Source organism: Stereum hirsutum (genome assembly GCF_000264905.1).
Source record: "Stereum hirsutum FP-91666 SS1 unplaced genomic scaffold STEHIscaffold_8, whole genome shotgun sequence".
In the NCBI taxonomy this organism is placed as follows: domain Eukaryota; kingdom Fungi; phylum Basidiomycota; class Agaricomycetes; order Russulales; family Stereaceae; genus Stereum; species Stereum hirsutum.
Window position 1 is genome coordinate 840,612 of NW_006763138.1, and position 20,879 is coordinate 861,490.

Here is a 20,879-nt window from a genome sequence, read left to right on the forward strand (position 1 = left end):
TTGCTGGACACACTCGCATGCGCGATTTTGAACGCGACTCCGTCGGTCCCGCTCAACGATTCATATTACCAGTGCTGTAAGTAGAGGATACATGGATGTTAAGTAACTCTGCAAGTGGTCGACAAAACGATGCAGTATGATATGGTACTGGTACATGGCCCATGATGAAAGGAATGACAAGCTATGTAAACTCTCGAAGGAATGGACAGACCGCTTGAGCGTAGTACTCTCAATGACACCGAATAAGTCAGGTCAAAGCAGCCAAAAGATAGAAAGAAACGGGAAGGCTAAGGAGCGGACAAAACGATGGACGCGAAAGGAACGTGGGATCGACAGATGAACATATCTATTTGAGTATATGTACACAGACAGGGATAGGGATGTGGTGTAGGGATGTAGCAGATAATACGGACGATATACAATACTTATATCATTTCTCCCAAAAATCAGACATATAAATGGACAAACACCACATACATATAGATCGTAAATCGCACCCGAAAACAGAGAAAATGGCCTAGATCAGTGTTCGCGCTTCGCAAGCAACGAGCCGGCCTCAAAGACAAGGGCGGCGGGAGGAGCAGAGGTCGTATGGGTTTTGGGGGCGCTGACGCTGACGAGAGGTTGGGAGGGACGAAGGCCAGCAGGAATCTTGCGCGTTCCGGCGCGGACGAGGGTCTTGCCTGATCCGTTACCGCCACCGCCACCAGTGGCACCAGAACCGGAGGAGGGGGTTGGGATGGAGATGATGTTGCGTTCTTGGTTGAGGATGTATGACTGCAAAGGAGAAAGGATGTCAGATGAGGATAAGAGACGATGGTGAAGTGGATACTCACCCGAGCAAGCAGGATTTTCTCCAGCCAATTCTGGCCATCCGCATCACCACAAGAGAAGAAGTGCACGTAGTCTGCCGCATTCTCAAAGAAGTTCAAGTTATCGGTAGACTTGACGGCGAAAATGAAAGGTTTTGGAGCTTTGTGGAGACGCGTGACGTGGTAGGCATCAAAATTAGAGAGCGAGCATAGGAAAGTCTCGTCCTTGCCCTAGTCGCATACCGTGTTAATGTCCGAGACCTTATGCGAAGAGGGAGTACAGAGCAAGGTGGCGACTTACAGTTTCGCGCTTGGCCAGCCAAAGACTGTGCTCACGCAACTCCAGCCAACGTTTGTTCCACTTGCCCCTCTTGCTCTCCCACTCAACAAATCCTGCGAATCTCGGGGAAGAGGTAGGAATGGCCTATGAAACAGCACCATTGGCAGGTCAACATCATGGAACTTCGCAAAACAAATGAAGGACGAAGGACTCACAGATGGACGCAACAGATGTGCCAACTCCGTCTTCTTCGCAATGATGGTGTTCACGGTCCTGTCCTTATCCCATGAATTCACAACTTCCGCGACGACCTCGTATGCCCTGATCGGCCGTTCTAGAGCGATAAATCAAATCAACAAACCAGAACAACGAATTGAACGGACGACCAAAGAAAAGGACTCACCCATCCCGAAATCCTGCGCCACCTCAAACAACATCCAACCCCCAAGCCCTTGAAACGGCTCCAACTGCGCCTGTCTCGCCAACATCTCCACCACCTCCTTCGCCGTCATACTCGGCCCGATCTCCATCATACTGAACCGCTGCATATCGCCCACGAATACCCTCTGCTGCCACACCACTTCTCTCCTCGGCTCTCTCTCTCTATTGGTATTCGATAGACTGTTGAGGACTTCTGCGGGCGGGAGGGGAGGCATCGGTGGTGGTCTCTGGCCGTCTTCGGACGGACGACGCGAAGTCCCACCACCGTTCGATTTGCCCGCCTCGTCGCTCGTACGCGGGGCCGCTCGCGTAGACCTCTCACGACGCAAAGGCGCATCGACAGTCTGCGACCGAGTCCTATGCGTCGATTGACTCCTCGCAGACGCCGAGGCCGTAGCGCTACGGCTGAGCCCATGCGCGTCGGAGGTGTTAGCATGATTATGAGAACCTCCATCAGGACGATGGAATGAGCGCGAGGGGCGGAGAGTACGGTCCCTGCTGGTCGGATGGAGCGAGTTATCGGTGTTGAGTGGAGGGGCGGGACGACTGGTGCTGAGCGCGCGTGACCTCGAGGTTGCCGCGGGTGGCGCTTTAATAGCTTGGACTGTTAAGAGACGTTTCTCGAGGTCCTCCATGGCGATGGGAGCTGCAGCGACGGGACTGAATGCGTTCCCGGGTAAAGTCTTCGTGCGCGTTCGAGAGGGTCGTTCCATGGCGTACGAAGACGAGACCATGTCCTGGTTTGTGCCGAATGGTATACCAGTACGAGGAGGTGAACGAGCCATCCGAGATCGTTGGGGATCGATGGGCGGAGGTCGGCTGGTAGAAAGTGCACGAGCGCGAAGACCTGTACCGACGGTCTTTGAAGACGAAGCGATAGGGGCCGGGGCTGGAGCCTGAGTTTGTCCTGAACGGGGATCTCTTCCCTGCGCCGCCGACGCACTCTGCTGCCTCTTCGCATGCCTCTCCCTCCTCCTCTGTGCCTGTTCATCCCTCACCTGTCTCCGAATAGTCCTCTGAGCCGTAAGCGCAGTCGGAATACTTTGCGCCAACGGAACGTTATCGTCGCTCGTCTCGCCCGCACCTCCACGCTCATCCTGCGAATAATCCGACGTGTCTTCTTCAGACTCGCTTTCTGATGATGTTTCGGCGGGGTCTACGTAGGACGAGGAAGCCGGTGGTGCTTGACGGCGGTTGTTGTCGCCTCCGTCATCTCGTCCTCGTCCTCCGGAACCGGAACCTGAGCCACCGTAATGGCCAGAACCACCACCTCCGTTGTACCCTCCGCCACCGCCACCGCCACCATTATACCCACGCCCATCATCGCGACGACCATTGCTCTGACTGTTGTAATTATAGCGCGTCCGGTCCCGCTGATCATCACCATCGACGGGTTCGTCCTCCATACCGGGTGGTGAATCGCAGAGAACGTCGGAGTTGGCTTGAACCTGTCCAGGCAACCACACAGCGGACAGTCTGCCATTTTCGACATGCGACGAAATGTTCGACTGACGAATGGTCTCCGCGGAAGTGCTCGGTTGGAAATCGTCCAAGTTGGCCACATCAGAGGCAGGACTTTGCTGGACGCTTGGGAAGTCTGTCGTGAGGTACATCGTGCTCCGAGGTGTAGACGCTGGTGGGTACTCTAAGTAATCGACGCTAGAGGTCTCCACGACCGGAGTCTCGATATCGACGGGCGACGAGACGAGGATGGACGCAGAGAAGTCGTCGTCAAAGTCGATGCTCACGTCCAAGAAACTCGACGAGGAGTATTGAGAGTCGTGACCGTCCTCGGACTGATCAGACGTGTAAGAGCTACCGGGCGCTTCTTCCTCCTCGACAGGTGGGGCTTCCGTGTATGATGACTTCGCAGAGCATGAAGAATCCGCAGACGAGATAGATGACGAGCGAGAGAGTCCTGGGGACATATTGAACGGTGACGATGATTCTGCGGAAGACTCCGTTGACGAACAGCCACCGTCAGATACTTGTCTGGTCTGCACAGTGGGAAAAGGGTGAGGTGTCGATGCACCGTCAACTTCGTGAGAAAGCTCTGAAGAGGGTAGTAGCCGAGGGGACGATGTCAGGCTCGTCAGTCCAAGGGGAGTGAACTCAGATTGCCCTGGGAAATAGGGGCCCATGGGAGTTTCGAGCATGGGTGCGCCGGAAACAGTATCATGCTCGGGTTCATTGCTCCGAGGTAGCTCACCAGACGGACTAGGCATCATGTTCCAAGGCTCGGCCGGGAGACGGGCGCCTATGGTCCCTTTGCGAACCTACCAATGTGATGATGGGGAAGCGAGCAGTCAGCGATTTGGTGTGTAGAGATGGAGAAATGATGTGCATACCATGACGGGCGGAACGAACTCTGAGTGAGACAGTGTACGTAGTGAGGGCAGAGAAGGCCGCGATGAGAATGCTGGTCGTGTGTGTGCTGGACGAACATGGTGGCGAATGGTGGCAGCGTGAACAACGGATGCAGAAGCCATAAATGGTGGAGAGGGTACGGTAGAAGTAGACGACAAGCTCCGGAGACGTCTTCGGGGAGCTGGCAGCAATGAATCCGGCGAAGTGGCCAAGGGTGAAATGGGCATGACATCCATGGATCTCGAAGGAGCAGGTGCTGGCGGCTCGGAAAACGAAAAGAAAGAGGGTTCTGCGAGAGAGCTTGGACCAGAGAGATTCGCGAAGGGATCATCGTCGAGCAGGTCTGCGAGCGGGGTATCTAGGTCCCTCGATGGTCGTGACCTGGTCGAGAGGGTAGAGGCTGCATTTGTGAACGAGCGAACGATGACGGATGGGGTATTAGACAGAGTGCGCTGTCTGACTGGTATATTATGACCTTCACTTGTGGGAGAAGTGGCGGTGGCGTCGGAGGATCCTGGGTGAAGGAAGCCGGGGACGAAGAGGGAGTGGACAGATCCACGTTTCTTGACCATAGGGTTGGAAAGAGGTGCGTTGATGCTCGTCGTGATCGAGCGTGAAGAGTAGTAACCTTCTCCAGAGTAAGGGTCGGTGGGTTTGTTGAAGAGAGGGTGGGAAGGTATAAGCTGTCGGGATGCCGGAATGGTCAGCGAGAAGTCGTGATGACGAGAAGACAGGTCCAGATCAACGCGGCCCTGTTAGCGTTTGCAGTAACGAGTCGCGTGCAGCGAAGACGCGAAGGCAGGCAGCAGTCGTTAACATTTGCGACTGTTTCGACCGAACTCGCCGATCCTCGTAGAGACCTGACATGTGGCAGTGCAAAATTCTGGAGAAAATGTGACTCACCTGGTCTGGTTGGGGACAGTGGGGGTCTAAAGAGCGTGTGGTATAGAGCAGACCGAGCGTGCCAGCGTCGAGGAGGACGGGAGGGCCGTTTTGGATGATGGTGGTGGTCGAGAGGAAGAGGGGGTCGTCGGTGGGTAGATGATGTATGGGGTCGTGGGCGGCGAGCATAGTGACCGTATGGAGGTACGAAATTGAGAGAAAACGAGATTGTTGCACAGGGGGAAACACAGTGCCCGTCCTTGGCCAAACAGGTCCAGAACACGTCAAGCCTATATCGCGGCATCCCCCGCTCCCCACCCCGTGCCTGGCCCCGGCCTCTCCCTCCGCACCTCTTCCGCTCTCCGTCCTCCAACAACTGTTCGTCTCGATGTCCTTTGATGTTTCGTCCTCTCTGAAGCACTGGCATATAGATCCGGATGGCCATCTCGCTCTCATCCCCTCACCGCCCGTCTTGTGTTCATCACCATCTGTGCTATTGCTAGTCCCGCCCTTTGTTCATCTGCGGTATTCTCTTCAGCTCTTTTGGTGTCGGCTATGCTCTCTCGGAATGCGACATCCCTCCTCGCGAACCGTCTAATTGCGTTGGCTGATGCACTACGTTACGCTGTCCGACATTCTCCATTCAGTATTGGCACTTGACGTACGCTAAACTTGTCCTCGGCCTCACGCAGCACTTACCACGACATACGCATCGTCAATCGCACCGTCTGTCTAATCATCCACCTCCCATGACAGATACATACACCAATGGGCAGCCACTCGTGGATCAGCCCCCGTCGGAGTTCAATGTCGTTGTTGGGCGGAAGACATACGTACGTCGTAACAGGGCAACAAGGTTGATGTTCCCATACGTATGATGATGGCCCATCCACATATATACCTTCCATGGTCCATTACTACCCAACCAACGGGTTCATTACCATTTCGACTACTAGAACTTCCGACATCCCCATCCCACCCGCGCCGCTCGACCACTCCCCTGGACTGCAGCTCATCCCGGACTTCACTCGAAACTGTTGCATACCGTTGCTAAAACTACCCGAGCTATTACCGAATCTCAACGAACACACTGGCACGAGGTTCACCAACCCGAGCCGCATCACCACGCACAGAACACGCGTCTCCCTCCGGACGAATTTTCGAGGTTTGAATCATCCAGCCGTCTCCGAGATATATATCTTGATATTTTGCCAAAAAGTTCTAACCGCATCAGCCGTAGGATGAATCAGAAATGGGACGTACATAAACTCGAGGCGCCTTGCGCTTCCTTTGCGTGTGCTGTACACAACCCACCTAAGTTACAATTTGTAATGCAATTTTTTTTTGTAATCCATCGACCATCTTGTCCTACGTTACGGCAGCATAAATTTTTAACACGTCTGCAAGTGATATGGCTACGGCCGCAGGTGAGTATGTAACCCAAACGGTGAATTCAAAGCGTGATGATTTCTTGGGGGTCCAATAAGCAAACAGGCTACAAAACCAGCAGAGCCCATGATTGGCCCATGACAAGGAAGACTCCGAATATGTATGACATATTCGGCAGTCTCCGGAACGACAGCATCACCGCGTTTTTTCAAGAAGTTGAACGTTAACCTCACAGTCCTCAACATCACACACTCGCGGGAGTCGCGCTTGCTAGTTGTTTGCATTAGCGCCAACTGACTCGGACTCATAACCATAACCATAACCTAGATACCGTAGACCGTTTTGCCTCACACCTACACTGCGAGGGCAAAAACCGATTTCGGAGAACAAAGGACTTAGCTGCTTCGGGATCTGGCTCCACTAAGCTGGGTTAAGTCACTGAAGGAAGTCTTCCTCGAATCCGAGTATAGCCTTCACTGTACCCCGGCTCCATCCAAGCCCCAACTCAAACATGCCTCCTCGTCGTGAGCTCCCAGGATTCTACTTCGACGAAACCAAAAACCGATATTTCCCACTCTCTTCAAAGCCCAAAGCAGCGCCGGCATCCCTAGCCCCAGCCCTAACCAATAACGCAGCCAAACGCAGACGCCTTGACTCTGACTCCGAGCCTGACCAGACTCAATCATCATCGAATTCGGAGGAGTCACGCAGAGGCTGCTTTATAGAGGACGGCCATGTACGGACGTGGCGTGCTATACGGGACATACAGACGACGAGTTCGTCACGGCAGAGGTCGCGGGCTTGTCGGTCGGTAGGATTTTGTTGGCTGTGGCTTGAGATATCAGACTTCATACTCATCTATTCTGGCTTTTTGTTTTTGTTTTTGTTTTTACCTTTTGCAGAGACGTCCATAGATCACAGATGGAGGCCACGACGTCTAGTGAAATGTATAGCGTGTACTCCGTCTCACAAAGTGCCATCACAGCGTACAAAGCAAGTCGAGAGCTTCGTCTCTTCGCTGTCTCATCCTGATGCCCCTTTCTTTGTTTCTTTGGCTGCGTTGTCTTAGACAATCGCATACAAAGGTCACGTCCACAGTTTCGCAGGAGACAGCCGCGGATGGCTGCACTCGTTCAACACCCCTTCCTCTTCTTATCATTCGATCCCGCCATCGCATAAATCGTCGATGTGGAGCCCCGAATTCAATCTGGGGTCCAAGGTTCGTTTATTCGTGTTAATTACCCATCAGGTGGCAAGCACGCTAAATCGTCGTCTTCTTTTTTGTGATGGTAAACTATGCAGATATCGTCCATAAGCGCTTCGGGATCGTTATGCGTGTTCGTATCCTTTTCTACACGCAACGATTTCGTTCGTTCATTGGCTAATGCGCGAATTATTGTGATGACACTCCACATATGATAGAGCCACATCATTCGGCCCAGCATCAAAAGTCCTCCTGAACGACTTCACGACCAACCGGTTCGTCTAGCACTACTTCCCCTTCCCCTTCCCCATTCTTTAACCCTATAACTAGCCCTAAGCTGACTCTTGCTTCTCATACTATACACAGTGTCGTCGTGATGACACCAGACCACACTTCCGTACATGACGTCTGGACGAGTCATCTCCGAGGTCGAACGCTCGCTCTAGGCATGCGCCGTCGTGCAATCCTCGTCCCCGATATCGTCAATCGGCCCATATTCTGTGAGCTGGATACGAAGAGCGATGTGATGAGCGTGCACCAGGAGGAGGTATGGCCCGCTTCACCTCCCCTTGCACATACCCACACCTTGACTCTTACTCTTACTGACCGCGACATGGTGCCCTTGACCTACATAGAATCTAGTCTACACCGGCGCCCGCAACGGCTCGATCAGACGATTCGACACCCGCCAGCCGTCGTTCGAGAGCGAAGTGATGCTCGAGAACCGGTTCATGCATATGAAGACGACGCAGCGGCCGGCGAATTCGATCGTCTATATGAGTGTGGTGAATGAGTGGCAGTTGCTCGTTAGCGCTATTGATGGGACTGTGAGTTTGATTTCTGCAAATCTTTTCACCACTAGGTGTTGTCGAGCTTGAATTGACGTGTTTTAAATTTAATTGTGGCGTGGGCGTTACATGTAGATCGAGCTGCATGATCTCCGGTTCGCGACGGGCTCGAACCCAAATATGTCCCTCGAGGGAAACGTCAATTCTTACAAGCACGACCTCGTAAGTCCCTACCACCATCGCCATCACTCACACCTCACCTCCTTCCCAAACTAAACCCCGTATCTAATCCAATTATGTTTATATCAGCCACACGCAATCACACCGTCACAAGACTACCTCTTCGCCGCAGGCCTCGATAACCGTATCCGAGGCTGGTCACTCCACACCGGAGAGGCTCTCATCCCACCTCTATTTCTACCTCCTGCACCATCATCACCATCATCTCCGCCTCTCACTTCCGGCCCAAATAACTCGGTCCTTCGATCCTCGTTTTTCTCGTACCACAACGAACTCGACGATGACGACGAATCCAATCCAAATCCACTCAACCCATTCAACACCCGCTTCGACGAACCACTGACTGCGCTACAGGCGCTCTCTCTACCCAGTCCAGTTCCGAGGTCATACCAAGATCCATACCCAGACCCAGGCCAAGCCGACGATCGCGAGGGCGAGGAAAACAGCAAAGCTCACTATCCAGGTGATATCTACCTCCAAGCAACCTCGGGAAACACGGTCTATTCGTTCGGGTTGGGACAGAGGGCTTTGTCGAGAGTAGAGAGGACTTCGATGTACGGGTAATGGGTGAGAAGGGAGAGATCGAATGTGTCAGCTCAGTGGAAGAGTATATATGTACATAGGGGTTGTTGTGTTTGTAGCTTTTGGGTCTCAGCTCAGGTTGCACGTTCAGTGCCGATGAAATGGATGGATGGATGGACGCTTGCTCGGAATCGAACGAAATGGGCCATTGCATCACGTTTGCATGGTATTGCAGGAAGGTATAATGCCTGGGGCCTGAGACCTGAACAGTGGCCGGGTACCAGATGGCCTGATGGATGGATCTATGGATCTACGTAGGTACTAAGCTACATCTACGAACACGTACATACTTTTTTTCTTCATTCTACACCTCAACGACGGTACCCAAATTGAAGACGTATCGTACACATTGACGTACAATATATACAAATTAAACTTTTCGCAGACGAAGGAAGGATGCAGAGTCTGCTAATCTCTCGAGAAAAGGAAACAGAATGGACGATGAATGCGCCGAGACCGATGCCAATGCTGCGTACGAAAAGGAAATTGGGGAGAAAGGCTATGGTTGCAGAATTTGATGAATTGAATTGGTTCGTTTCCGAGAATATGCATGAGAGAAACTGGCTGCTTGAAACTTGTCCACTGAGGAATGAGAACGAAAACGGAAACTTGGAGAGGAGGCAGGGGTATTGTAGTGACGGTGACATACGGAATCTTCAACGGCCACGAACTTGAACTTCTAATACGCCGACGAAACAATCTAGACAGTCTGACACGGAACCGATGCGAACAGCACGATTGACGAATTGAAAAAAGGAAATGCGGGGAAAGAGAAAAAGAAGAAAAACCAGACATGACGACTGCACCGTTTGCATGACGCACGATCTGCAGCTCAGCGCTTTTTGAACAAATGAAAGAGGGGCGAGAAGCACTGTGAGATGTCTGTCAGTAAAATGATCGTGCATGGAAGCGCGAAGCGTGCAGAGGCACGATCGCATGACATGACACAAACCAAACATAGACGTACCTCCAATCCCAACTCCAAGTCCGGAAACGAACACCCCATCAGATTAGTTCAAGTCGAACTGGGCGAATCATCCCTGCTTCCACTGCCACTGACGTCCCTCTCGAGCTGCTCTGCGTCGGGCGTCTCGACTTTCACGCCGTCTTCAACGTTCTCCTCTCCGTGCCCGTCGGGACTCTCGCCCAGCGCATCATGCTCTATCCGCACCCACTCCCCGCTCGCGCTCGCGCTCCTGCTCCCAGCACTATTGCTACCCGCATGAACTGGGGTGTGACCGTCGACATCGACGGGCATATCGACGCCACCGCCACACGGCCCGGGAGGTTGATTCTCCTTGTCTTCCTCACCTGATCATAAACGGAGAAAGAAATGCATAAGATATCGAATGTCAGAGGAAAAGCAGACAAGAAACTCGAGGAGAATAAAGTGATAGATACACACCCTCCGGAACTTCTCCATCGCTCTCCTCATCATGGCCTGCCGTCTGGTTCCCGTTCTGTTGCTGCTCGCGGTCGATCTCGTTCTGAGCCTGAGCCTGAGCCTGCGCCAGAGCCTGAGCCTGAACCTGCGCCTTAACGTGCCGGTCAAGTTCGACTAGAAGATTCAAAAACAAAAACCAGCACCACATCCCTCATAAGTGTATACTCTAGGCGATCAACTATAAGAACATCGTACTCACCATGATGATAAAGCTCCGCCATCGTCAACGGGGTCCCCAACGTCATCCCCATCCCCATCCCCACGCCCGCAGCACCAGCACCAGCTTGAGCGGCCATAGCTTCGAACCGAGCCTGCAAAGCCACAGCAGTCGCAGCCGCCTCCTCCTCATCCATCTGTATATCTCTCACACTCTCTCCCGCGCGCGCGTAGAACTGATGACCTTCGTCTCGATCTTCATGCTCCTGCGCGAATTCAGCAAGATGACCGTCCCACTGAACGGCCGAGTTCGTGGCGAGAGGATCGTGTTCGTGGTGAATACCATGACCGGCGAGACCTTGCTGTTCTTCGTGGTCGTGAAGAGTTGACTGAGACTGGGTCGGTTGTTCTTGGAGCGAAGTGGCATGTAGATAAGTAGCGTAAGGAACAGGACGAGGGGCCGCTATATCCTGCGGCAGGGAAAGCTCGAGCTGTGTCGTCGGTCCACAATCGTGAGCCGATAGGCCACCATGAGCCTGAGCAGAGTCAGAGCCGTCGAGACCAGTTCTTGGAGCACCGCCGATGAAAGGAGACGGGTTCAGCAGTGCGTTCGAGAACGCCGCGAATCCGTCAAAGCCGTGGCCGTGACCGTCGTGCTCTGATTCACCGGGGTACTGCAGTTGCATACTTAGGCCATCATCATGGTGCGAAGTGGAGCGTGATAACGTCGGTCGGCCTAGTTGGAACGCTGAGCCGAGGTTACTGTGAGTGTCCGGGAAATGGGGATGGTGGAAGGGATGGTGGTATTGGTGCTGATACGCTTCGGGCGTGAAGTTCACAAAAGAATGAGGATACATATGTCCGTGGTCGTGGTGATGGGGATTGTCAACATTGAACGCGCCGGGACCGTGACCAGCAGAAAAGACCGGCGAGTCGGAGAAAGGCATAGCGAACCCAGAAGACATATTGCCCTGCGAAGTCAAGAACACATCCGGATTGGGAGAATCCGCAGAGTGAGAATCGGTAGGCGAAGGCGGAGAGTTTGCGGCGTCAACGCCAGCGTAGCGAGCGTGATCAGACGAAGAAGCAAACTGAGCAGAGTGAGATGCACGCGTGTCATCTTTGCAGGGACGGGGGCCGGAACCGCCACGGCTGAGACTGCTAGACGAAGACCGACGTTCGGGGAACATAGAAGGATGTATGCCAGGTCCTATGAGTGTCCGCGGCACCCTTTCACCATCGTGTTGCAAGAGCGCCTCGCGTCTTTGACGTTCCATTTCGGCGCGTCGGAGATGGTCGTGATACTCCGCGGTGCTCATATGCGTAGCAAAGTCAGGATTGATGCTCGAGAAGGTATTGTGGGTGAAAGCATGAGGCCCAGGATGGGAAGGCATGGAAGAGGATCGATGAGCAGGTTGTTTAGACGGAGGACCGTGACCCTGAGCATGGGCGGTTTTGGCGTCGCACATCGCCTGGTGGGCCAACGAGCCCTTCCGATTAGGATTATTCTGCCTCTGGAACCAGCTTCCGATCCATCGAGTATCCCTACCGATATAAACATGAGTCTATGCCCGGGGTGCAAACAAAGCGAAACGAGACTCACAATCCCGTCTCAGCGGCTGCGACGCGTTTCTGCGCCTCGGTGGGACGCGCCGTCTGCATATACAGCCGCTTCAAAGCGCGGAGCTGCCAGTCCTTTGCGAACACGGCAGTCGCGCGTCGTCGGACGGGGTACGTAGTGTACCCAGAGTCGGACTCGGTGGGCGAGTGCGCCTGAGACTGGGAATTGTCGTGCTCGTTATCGTGCTCGTCGACTGGGCTCATGGTGGTGTCTATGTCGGGCACCGTGGCGGAACGGCGGGGGCCACGAGAAAGACGCGAGGTGGGGATCGGGTACATCGATGAAATTCGAGAGAAATGTGCGAGACAAAAGAGAGGATGGAAGAGACGAACGAGAGTGTTGAAAGAAAAAGAGGGACGATGACGAAGAAATTAAATGGGCGAGCGGGAGTCGGGGCCGGATTCTGCATTCAGAACGGGGAATTGGGGCGAGCACACGAGGATATCACAGTGAACGATCACAGAAGAAGTCCCAAAAGGCCGCGGATCTGGCCGGAGCCGTTGCGCGAGTTTGACGGATGCTCGGAGGAAGCGCACAACGGCCCAAAACGGTTCAGAAAGAACGAATGCAAGAGCTTGAGCGAAAGGAGAAGTACAGGAAGGTCGCCCAGCCGAAGCGATGCCGAGGAGACGAGACGTTCAGAGCAGAGTATTGATACACTCAGTCCCAATGCGGATGGATGAAAAAAAGGAGGCACAGTCGTAGCTAAAAACAAATCAAAAACAAACACAAAAAAACCTAGAAGAACACGAAGTAAGACTACATCTCTAGGCCCGAGTCCGCGAACAAACTCGACATCGCGCCCAAACGAGCGTGTTATACAAGTTATACACCGTCTATCCCGATTCGGAAGCCATCAGCGCGTTCCAATCAAAAAAAAAAAGGCTCGACATTGCACGATCCAACAACCGAAGGGCTACCAGTGCCCGAGCAATCGTCCTACGGCCCACGCCGCGCCACCGCCACCCACGGGCAGCACCACCACCCAAGCCAGCACATCGAACGCCAGTCTTCGCCCGAGGCGTCTCCTCTGCAACGTCCTTTCTTTCCTCTGCAATAGCTCGTCCGCTGGATCTGCCATATGCGATTGAGGTCGAGGCGTTCCGTTGCCGTTGCCGTTTGAGGGACCCTGGGGAAGGACGATCGAGAGCGGCCTTTTGAAGTGATGGACGGTGATGTGGATGAGAGCTGTACAAAAATAGGGGTTGAGAATCAGTGACACTGTCCTTGGGAGTATTCGAGCTCTGGGTTTCGATTAGGGGTGTGAACTTACATGGCACGATATATGATCCTACAAGCGCGAGAACGATGAGAACATCGCTGATGACGGCCGAAGCGGACCCGCCAAGCAGCAGAGAAAGTAAAACAACAAGCAAATATACGAGTCCCTTCGACATCATCGGGAGATTCTGTGTTAGACGGCGAATGGAACCGGGCGCAGGCAATTGCGGAACGGTCAACAAAATCGGAGGGATGCTGAGGAATAGTGTGGCAGCATTCATGACGGAGATGATAGAATTGGGTGAAGGTAGTGGATCTTCCTGTATATCATCATTCCAGAGCATTAGTGGATGTGCTATATCGTGTGGTCCGTTCGTTCGAGAGCGAATATGGTGGCGAAAGTAATATTGACCTGAGAGGAACTTACGGGAGAAGTAACATTCACAGCAAAAAAGCAAAGAGGGAGGGTGAGGGCCACGGCAAGTCCGATAGAAATAAGCGATAACAATTGAAACGAGTGACGGTTCTTCTTCGTTGCTGAAGTTGAGAGAGTCGAAGTGCCTTTCAAAGATGCATAGAGGGGCAATGTCCAAGACGATCCAAAACCAAACGCGATAACGTCTGGAATGTATCATAAAAATCGTTAATGACCTTCGCTCAAGTGGAGATATGGGATACTCAACTAATTCCATGCCACAACTTTCCCGTCTCTGACCATCCTTGGTTCACGACGAGCGTACCCTGCCCATGCGCAACCGCCACAAATCCAAACCAAACGATGTAACTCGCGATCGACGCCCAGGTTGCATAAACGACAGGTTTTGCCGCGAGCGAAGGACACATGCAAAACGGAAGTGCAATAAGGGCTCCCACCAGAGTTACGACGATGCGTGAGGGCAGTAGTAACACTTTCGGCGGTAGTAATGGGAGTATCACGTCGACAGATTCTGAGTTGGTCGTGCGCCAGCATTAGTTGATATGATGCATAGATAGAGGTAGGATAGATAAAAGGGTATAGCAAAGTAAAGGTACTGACGACGTAGGTAAACCGTCGCTAGAATGCATGCAAAAGCCGCTCCTACAACCCTCACGCCCGCTCTAAGCACCCTCCTCTTCCCCTCCTTCGAGCTCCCCCTCCCTCTCGCAAACGCATCCAGCACAACCTCCTCCAGATCCGCCTTGCGTACATATTTCGCAAGCATGTACCACAGCTGTCGCGACAAGAGCGCGAAGAGTGCGAAGACTAGTACGGCAGGTATGGAGTACTTCAGAGGTATGTCGGCGCTCGGGATGAGCATTGGTCCGAGCCTGAGGAGGGGAGATAGGAGGTAGAGGAGGACGAGGGTGGATGGGAGAGGCGGGATGGATGACGCTTTGATGCGGTCGAGTTGGGAGGAAAGTGCGTCGGAGAGGTCGTCATCGTCGTCTGAGGAAAAGTCAAAGTGAATGTTGGATAGTTCTTCGGAGTCGTCGTGGACGAGGATGAGGTGCGAGTTCGAAGTCCCGTCGACGTCGTTATCGCCGCCGATGAGAGGAGACCGGGAGGAAGTATTCGAGTCCCGGCCGGAAGAGAGCGAGCTGAAAGATGAACGCCTGGCGGACGCCATGAGGACGGGGAAAGTAAAGTTATCGGTCGGGCTATTTAGGAAAGAAAGGAGGGAAGGAAAAGGAGAGGATATCGAAGGCTGGGGACTGCGCTCGACGTTTTCGACAGCACGCACGGCGTGCAGTTGTTCGACGGGTTATGTAAGCGTCCCGACAAGGGTAGCTTCTCTCTCCTGACAAGCGCACAGCCTGCCTATCTCCCCCTGGATATTATTTGTAGAGGCAGACTTGGGTACGCACGCAGAAACTTCACGGGGCCATCGAGACAAACCCAAGCTGAGCCTCAGATAAGATGGCGGTCAATTGCAACAAGTGCCAGCGAATATCGAAGCGGCAACGGCGGATTGACGAGTGATTAAATCGTCCCGAAATGGTATCCCCTTTCTACGCACCGAGAGTATGGCTCGGTGGCGTGACACCCTCTTCGCACCAGGTGGCGCTGTGTGAGTTGTTGCCTGCTTTTGTGTCTTCCATCTGCTCGTCGTGGCGCTGTGACATTTGCTCATTTCGGAATTGGTTCATGCTGGTTCAAAGATTTCAAATAGAGGGCACCACATCTCACTAAGAGAAGTCCTTCGAGAGAGAAGTCTCCGGAGACTGGAAAGGAAAGAAGACGCATGTAAGTATCCCGGATTTTCGTGAGATAAGAGGTTCATGGGACACGTAAGGAGATAGTACAACCACAATACTCAGAGCATGGCCTGATTCTACTCGAAGGTAGATTAAGTATTCAGACCAAAGAAATTTGAATAAAACAAAACAAGCCCGAGAAACCAGAGAAATCATACATGGCGCGTGGAACAAAATCTCGAGAAAGAGAAATCATGAACTGCCGTGTATCAGACATGCATACTTAATATGTTAACAATCACTCCAAGGCTTAAACAATGTCGCCCTCGTCACGGTCGCGTGCCAACCCAAGGCCAGGGTACGGCGTCCTCTTCTCAGCGTGAGCTGCATGAACATGGAGGCGTCGGGCCTCGGCGTTCCTGTGTTACCACGGGAAAATAGTCAGTGAAGGACCACAGACCGTCGAAAATAATAATCCATTTGGACTGACGGTCTGTTGAGTATACTCTCACTCCCCAATAAGAGGAGCGAGTCGTAGGTGAAGGTGCCGACCAGCCCACCACAGACTGGCGCAATGATGGGGCACCAGATCCAATATTGATCTCTGAAAGTGAAGACTAACACACAGGGATAGAACGTGGTCAGTGTGAATGAGTACCGCATCGAAGAGGACGGATCGGACATACTTGTCCTTCCGTAGCCCATCATAGCTGTCATAACCCTCGGTCCAAGATCGCGAGCAGGGTTGATTGCATAACCTCCATCAATGTCGAAGCAACAACGCGGTCAGCAAATATAAACGCAATGTCTCCTTCGAGGCAACCAAACCGAGAACCAACATCTCACCTGTTTGCATTCCAAAGGCGGCGCCGATGCCCAGAATGACGATGAAGAAAGATGCTCGATATCCCTGACAATGGTGGTGTTCCTTCGGTCGACCTTGGTGTCGGCAGACGTGCGTTCAATATATCCGATACAGTCATCATGGACAACGGAGGAAGATTTGCGTGATTTGGCCTCGTCGAAAGACATAATTAATAGGAATAAATTGGGGGAGGGAATGGGAAGGGGTGAAGGGCGGACAAGCTACCCCTGGTCGAGTACCGGAACCGGGTAAGACCCAGAGAAAAGAATGTGATTTATATGCCACTTCCCAAGCAGGTTGCAGTCGGCCATCCGTCCCACTATTCAAAGACAACTGGTGTCAGTCAAACATAAATTATTCGATGGTCGACCTCTCACATGTACAGATACTTCGTAGATGCTTATATTTTTCTAGCCAGACTCTCGATGTTGAGGATCTGAACCTTCCGTTCCGGCGAACGCCATGTCTCTGGTATGTGGAAAATATGGCCTGAAGTAGAGTGAAAGTCTGAGCATGACTGCGTCAGGCTATATGGGGCACGGGAACGGGGAGGGCTAGTCTTATCCCACTGTGTTGCTGAAAGTGAGCATCCACAGATGTGCGGGCGACCCCACCTAAGCAAAAAGCCTGTTCGAGGAGCTGGATGAGAAGGTCAAGTGCCGTGAGGAGGATCGATGAACCATCATTGCGTTGATGGCATGGTGCACAGGCTTGGGTGCTAGAGCCCATACCTTAGGCCAGCTACGCCCTTCGCATTCCAGATATCGGCCAGTTACGTACCACCTTTCCGTGTTGGTTCACACAAGAGCATGGATCTCAAGGATAGTCGAAGCACTGCTTGTGCTACATTCAGACCATCAAACATAGAAATAGCAAGGGATGCCACACGTGCCTTGGCAAATGCCGCAAGACTCTCTATTTCCATTCAATCTGGACAAATCTTGACCACAAGAAGCTCTTAACTTCATCCATGAAAAGGCTGATTTGAACCGTCCACATGCTTAGAGGAAAAGATAGACAGAGTTCAGAGAGAGGTCAGCTGATGATACGAAGGTACATGTTCACGAACAAACTTACCTGGCTTACACCTAGCATCTGGCTCTTACGCATGAGTCAGCCGTGTCTGCTGGATGCCTGCTTTTGTCGACTTGGTGTCATCCATCTTCTCTCCACGTATTGCTTGGTTCGGAATCGTTTCGCACTGGTTGAACCATTTCGGATAGCAATTTTTGGACTTCACGAAGAAGAGCCCTCCGGATGCGATGACTCCTGAGACCAGAAAGAAAGGAAGATGCATGCATCCTGGATTTCGTGAAGAGACGTGAGAAACAAACAAAAAAAGTGAAACCAGCAGACTCAGTGCGTTACCCGCCAACAAGCCAGAGGCACGAAACACAAATACAACACCATGTGGAGGCAACCATCCAAAAACAAAGACAGTTGAACAAAACCAAAGACCAGAGAGATTGTGTATGCTGCGCGAAACAAAACCTCGGGGAAGAGAAATAGAGGTACATAAACAGCTGTGCATCGGAAATAACGGAGTCAATGATCACAATATTTCGATCTCTGGTGATCAAACGATGTCGGCCTCGTCGCGGTCGCGCGCCAACCCAAGGCCAGCGTGCGGCGTGCTTTTCTGAGCGTGAGCGGCATGAACATGGAGGCGTCGAGCCTCGGCATTCCTATATACCCCGCGATAACAACAAACGAAGATACAGAGTCATAAATAAATCACTCTTAATGCCACAAAGAAGGATATGAGTACTTACGGCCTATTGAGAATACTTTCACTCCCCAGGAAGAGGAGCGAGTCGTACACGAAGGCGGCGACCATTCCGCCACAGATGGGCGCGATGACGGGGCACCAGAGCCAGTACTGGTCTCGGAAAGTGAAGACTGTCGTGTTGGGTAAAGATTTATTAGACCGAATGGCTGGAAAGTCGATGTTGACAGGCAGGACATACCGGACCTTCCGTAGCCCATCATTGCTGTCATGACCCTCGGTCCAAAATCGCGGGCAGGGTTTATCGCAAAGCCTTCAATATCGAAGCAAAAGAGTGGTCAGTATTGATTGGTCAATCATGAAAATGATGCCTCTATCGAGACCGAGGGATAGAGACACCACCCAATTTTCAAACATTACCTGTTTGCATTCCGAACGCGGCACTGATGCCTAAGAAGACAATGAATATCACCAGTGGGACCATTCCTGCCGGAGGCGGTCCATTCCTCTTGTCAGTCACCGCCAGGATGACCAAAACCAAGATGAAGGCGCCGAGGAACTGCATGGAACAACAATCCACACGTTGTGTGAACGATGCATTAGCAATGTGATCAAAGAGATGACACCACGGTACATACCTCGTCAAAGAAGCAACCAGCAGCCGGAAGATAATCAAGCTGTCGATGATGATCGTTGGTCGTTGAATAGATGAACAGTTAAACCCAGACAAAAAAACTCACCGCATAAGTACCAAACAACGACGCAGTTCCAGGTGTCGTCCTCCCAGTCGACACATCGATCGCATGGAAATAATTGGCGAATACGAGCATAGCGCCGATCCAAGCGCCGAGAAACTGAGCGAAGATATATCCCGGAACCTTCTTCCACGGAAAGTTTCGGAACGTCGCAAGGGTAAGAGTGACGGCCTGGATGGCGAATGATGTCGTATGCGAGAACGATTTGTGAGTAGATGGGCCATAGTAGAGAAGAAAGATGGAGATCTCAACTGGATTGATGTGACCGCCCGAGATACCGCCACAGATCCAAACGCCGAGGCCACCACCTGATAGAAGCAAATGTCAGTATAATTTGGAGGAGACCAATTGTGTTTGATGAAGTAGGATAAAACAATGCAGCAAGAAAAAGACGACGGAAGGCAATGCTTGGATATCGTGAAGTAAAATGGTGGTATAATACTTATACGAAAGAAGGAGTCAACGTACCGCATGCCCAGCCAAGGCACAGGGAGGTGTAGTCACCCTTCTCTGTGGCGCTCACATTGGTATTGCTACCGAGCACGACTTGACAGTTGACTCCGTTCCCAAACAGGACGAGGACCATAGTCCCAAGCATCTCAGCGGCGTACTCGCGAATCATTTCCCTAAGTAGAAGAAACATATCCGGGTTTTGAGCGGTCAGCACAGCAGCATAAGATGAGAAGATCCACGACGGAAACTCACCGGTACTTGGACCAGTGGTTGGGATAAGGCGTGATGTAGTTTTGGCAGGCATCACAGTCCGGGGGGTGCTTTTCGAAATCAGCATGATGTTCGACGTCCTTGACGATAGTGCTGTTCCTTCGATCCACCTTGGTGTCGCTAGAGGCGCGTGCGACATGGCCAACGCTGTCATCGTGGACGGCGGAGGACGATTTTCGTGGCTTGACCTCGTCAAAAGACATAGCTGCGATGTGTAGATTGTTGGAGGAGGCGGGAAGGAAGACAAAGCCAGTGAACTAACTCTGGACGAGTACCGGAACCGGTGAGACCTAGAGCAGAGGTCATGGTTTATATACATCATTGTGAAAAGGTTGCAGTCAGCTATTGGCCCCACTGCTCGAGGACGAATGGCGCTAGTCAAGCATAGAATATCTAGCACTCTTTCGATCACATGCGTAGATACTTTGCTATTTTGAGCCAGTCTCTCGATGATGTGGATCTGAATCCTCCGCGCCGAGACATGCCGTATGTCTTGGCTGTCGACGATATATCCTGAAGTAGGGTGAAAGTCTGAATCTATCTGTGCCAGGCTACATGGGGCACGGGAACGGGGAAGAATCCAAGTTGTATCACATTGTAATGTTGAGAGTGAGCTTCCGTTGAGGGTGAGCTTCCAGACATGAGGATTACTCCACCGATGCACAGAGCTTATTATTGCGCCTGGATAGGAATGTTGAGTGATTTGAACAGGATCGATGCAAGTCGCCATGATGGCCTGGTGCACAGGCCTGCAATGCTGGGGTCCATGCCTGAGCTCACCTAAGTTCTTCCCATTCCAAGTAGGTGACCAGTGACGTATGACATTTCCAGTCAGAGTCACGAAGAGCTGGACCCTCGAGGACAAGTTAAGGCATTGCTACTGATACATTCAGAGCCCATCAAATACGAAAGTAGAAACATATGTCATGCGCACCTTCTCGAATGCCGACATTTCTCTGATACAATTCTCTATCGACAAGGCATGATGATAGGGAGGTCTCAAATTTCATAGAAACGCTATTTTGTGGAAAATCCTACTTGGAGAAAAGGATGTGCAACATTCAGACAAAAATCAGCCAACGATACGAAGGAACATGTTCGCGAACGAAGTTGCCCGGGCGTACCTCTTCTGAGCCAATCAACCATATCGCCCAGTCACCAGAATAGCACAACATGACCCATCAAGCCGCCGGCACACTATCCGGACG

The 20,879-nt window shown here is 52.2% G+C and overlaps 6 protein-coding genes across 6 annotated transcripts; 1 reads left to right on the plus strand and 5 right to left on the minus strand.

The window, feature by feature from the left end:
- Window positions 1–22: 22 nt before the first annotated feature.
- STEHIDRAFT_169007 (uncharacterized protein) lies at window positions 23–4,971 on the minus strand (the record flags this gene model as incomplete). The annotated part of the gene is made up of 7 exons (XM_007304821.1): window positions 23–777; window positions 837–1,043; window positions 1,114–1,236; window positions 1,308–1,426; window positions 1,496–3,809; window positions 3,882–4,583; window positions 4,804–4,971. 7 exons carry the CDS (start codon window positions 4,969–4,971, stop codon window positions 523–525), a joined length of 3,888 nt encoding a protein of 1,295 aa, XP_007304883.1. The 3' UTR covers window positions 23–522.
- Window positions 4,972–6,682: 1,711 nt separating this feature from the next.
- STEHIDRAFT_169008 (uncharacterized protein) lies at window positions 6,683–8,967 on the plus strand (the record flags this gene model as incomplete). The annotated part of the gene is made up of 8 exons (XM_007304822.1): window positions 6,683–6,907; window positions 7,241–7,390; window positions 7,474–7,508; window positions 7,594–7,650; window positions 7,742–7,922; window positions 8,011–8,202; window positions 8,299–8,385; window positions 8,473–8,967. 8 exons carry the CDS (start codon window positions 6,683–6,685, stop codon window positions 8,965–8,967), a joined length of 1,422 nt encoding a protein of 473 aa, XP_007304884.1.
- Window positions 8,968–11,384: 2,417 nt separating this feature from the next.
- STEHIDRAFT_121994 (uncharacterized protein) lies at window positions 11,385–12,438 on the minus strand (the record flags this gene model as incomplete). The annotated part of the gene is made up of 2 exons (XM_007304823.1): window positions 12,189–12,438; window positions 11,385–12,130 (listed from the first exon to the last, which is right to left on the minus strand). Coding segments are annotated over exons 1-2 (650 nt in total), but the record flags the coding sequence as incomplete, so codon positions are not given.
- A 684-nt stretch (window positions 12,439–13,122) lies between these two features.
- Window positions 13,123–15,034, minus strand: STEHIDRAFT_58105 (uncharacterized protein; the record flags this gene model as incomplete). Its single annotated transcript, XM_007304523.1, has 5 exons — window positions 13,123–13,394; window positions 13,480–13,747; window positions 13,840–14,048; window positions 14,111–14,374; window positions 14,464–15,034. The coding sequence occupies 5 exons, from the start codon at window positions 15,032–15,034 to the stop codon at window positions 13,123–13,125; spliced, it is 1,584 nt and encodes a 527-aa protein (XP_007304585.1).
- An 878-nt stretch (window positions 15,035–15,912) lies between these two features.
- Window positions 15,913–16,634, minus strand: STEHIDRAFT_157516 (uncharacterized protein; the record flags this gene model as incomplete). The annotated part of the gene is made up of 4 exons (XM_007304824.1): window positions 15,913–16,021; window positions 16,093–16,219; window positions 16,289–16,360; window positions 16,442–16,634. The coding sequence occupies 4 exons, from the start codon at window positions 16,632–16,634 to the stop codon at window positions 15,913–15,915; spliced, it is 501 nt and encodes a 166-aa protein (XP_007304886.1).
- A 1,180-nt stretch (window positions 16,635–17,814) lies between these two features.
- On the minus strand, window positions 17,815–19,579 carry STEHIDRAFT_80143 (aquaporin). The gene is made up of 8 exons (XM_007304618.1): window positions 19,417–19,579; window positions 19,201–19,256; window positions 18,934–19,119; window positions 18,832–18,870; window positions 18,614–18,752; window positions 18,435–18,506; window positions 18,240–18,366; window positions 17,815–18,152 (listed from the first exon to the last, which is right to left on the minus strand). Exons 1-8 carry the CDS (start codon window positions 19,568–19,570, stop codon window positions 18,044–18,046), a joined length of 882 nt encoding a protein of 293 aa, XP_007304680.1. The 5' UTR covers window positions 19,571–19,579; the 3' UTR covers window positions 17,815–18,043.
- Between the last annotated feature and the right edge of the window lie 1,300 nt (window positions 19,580–20,879).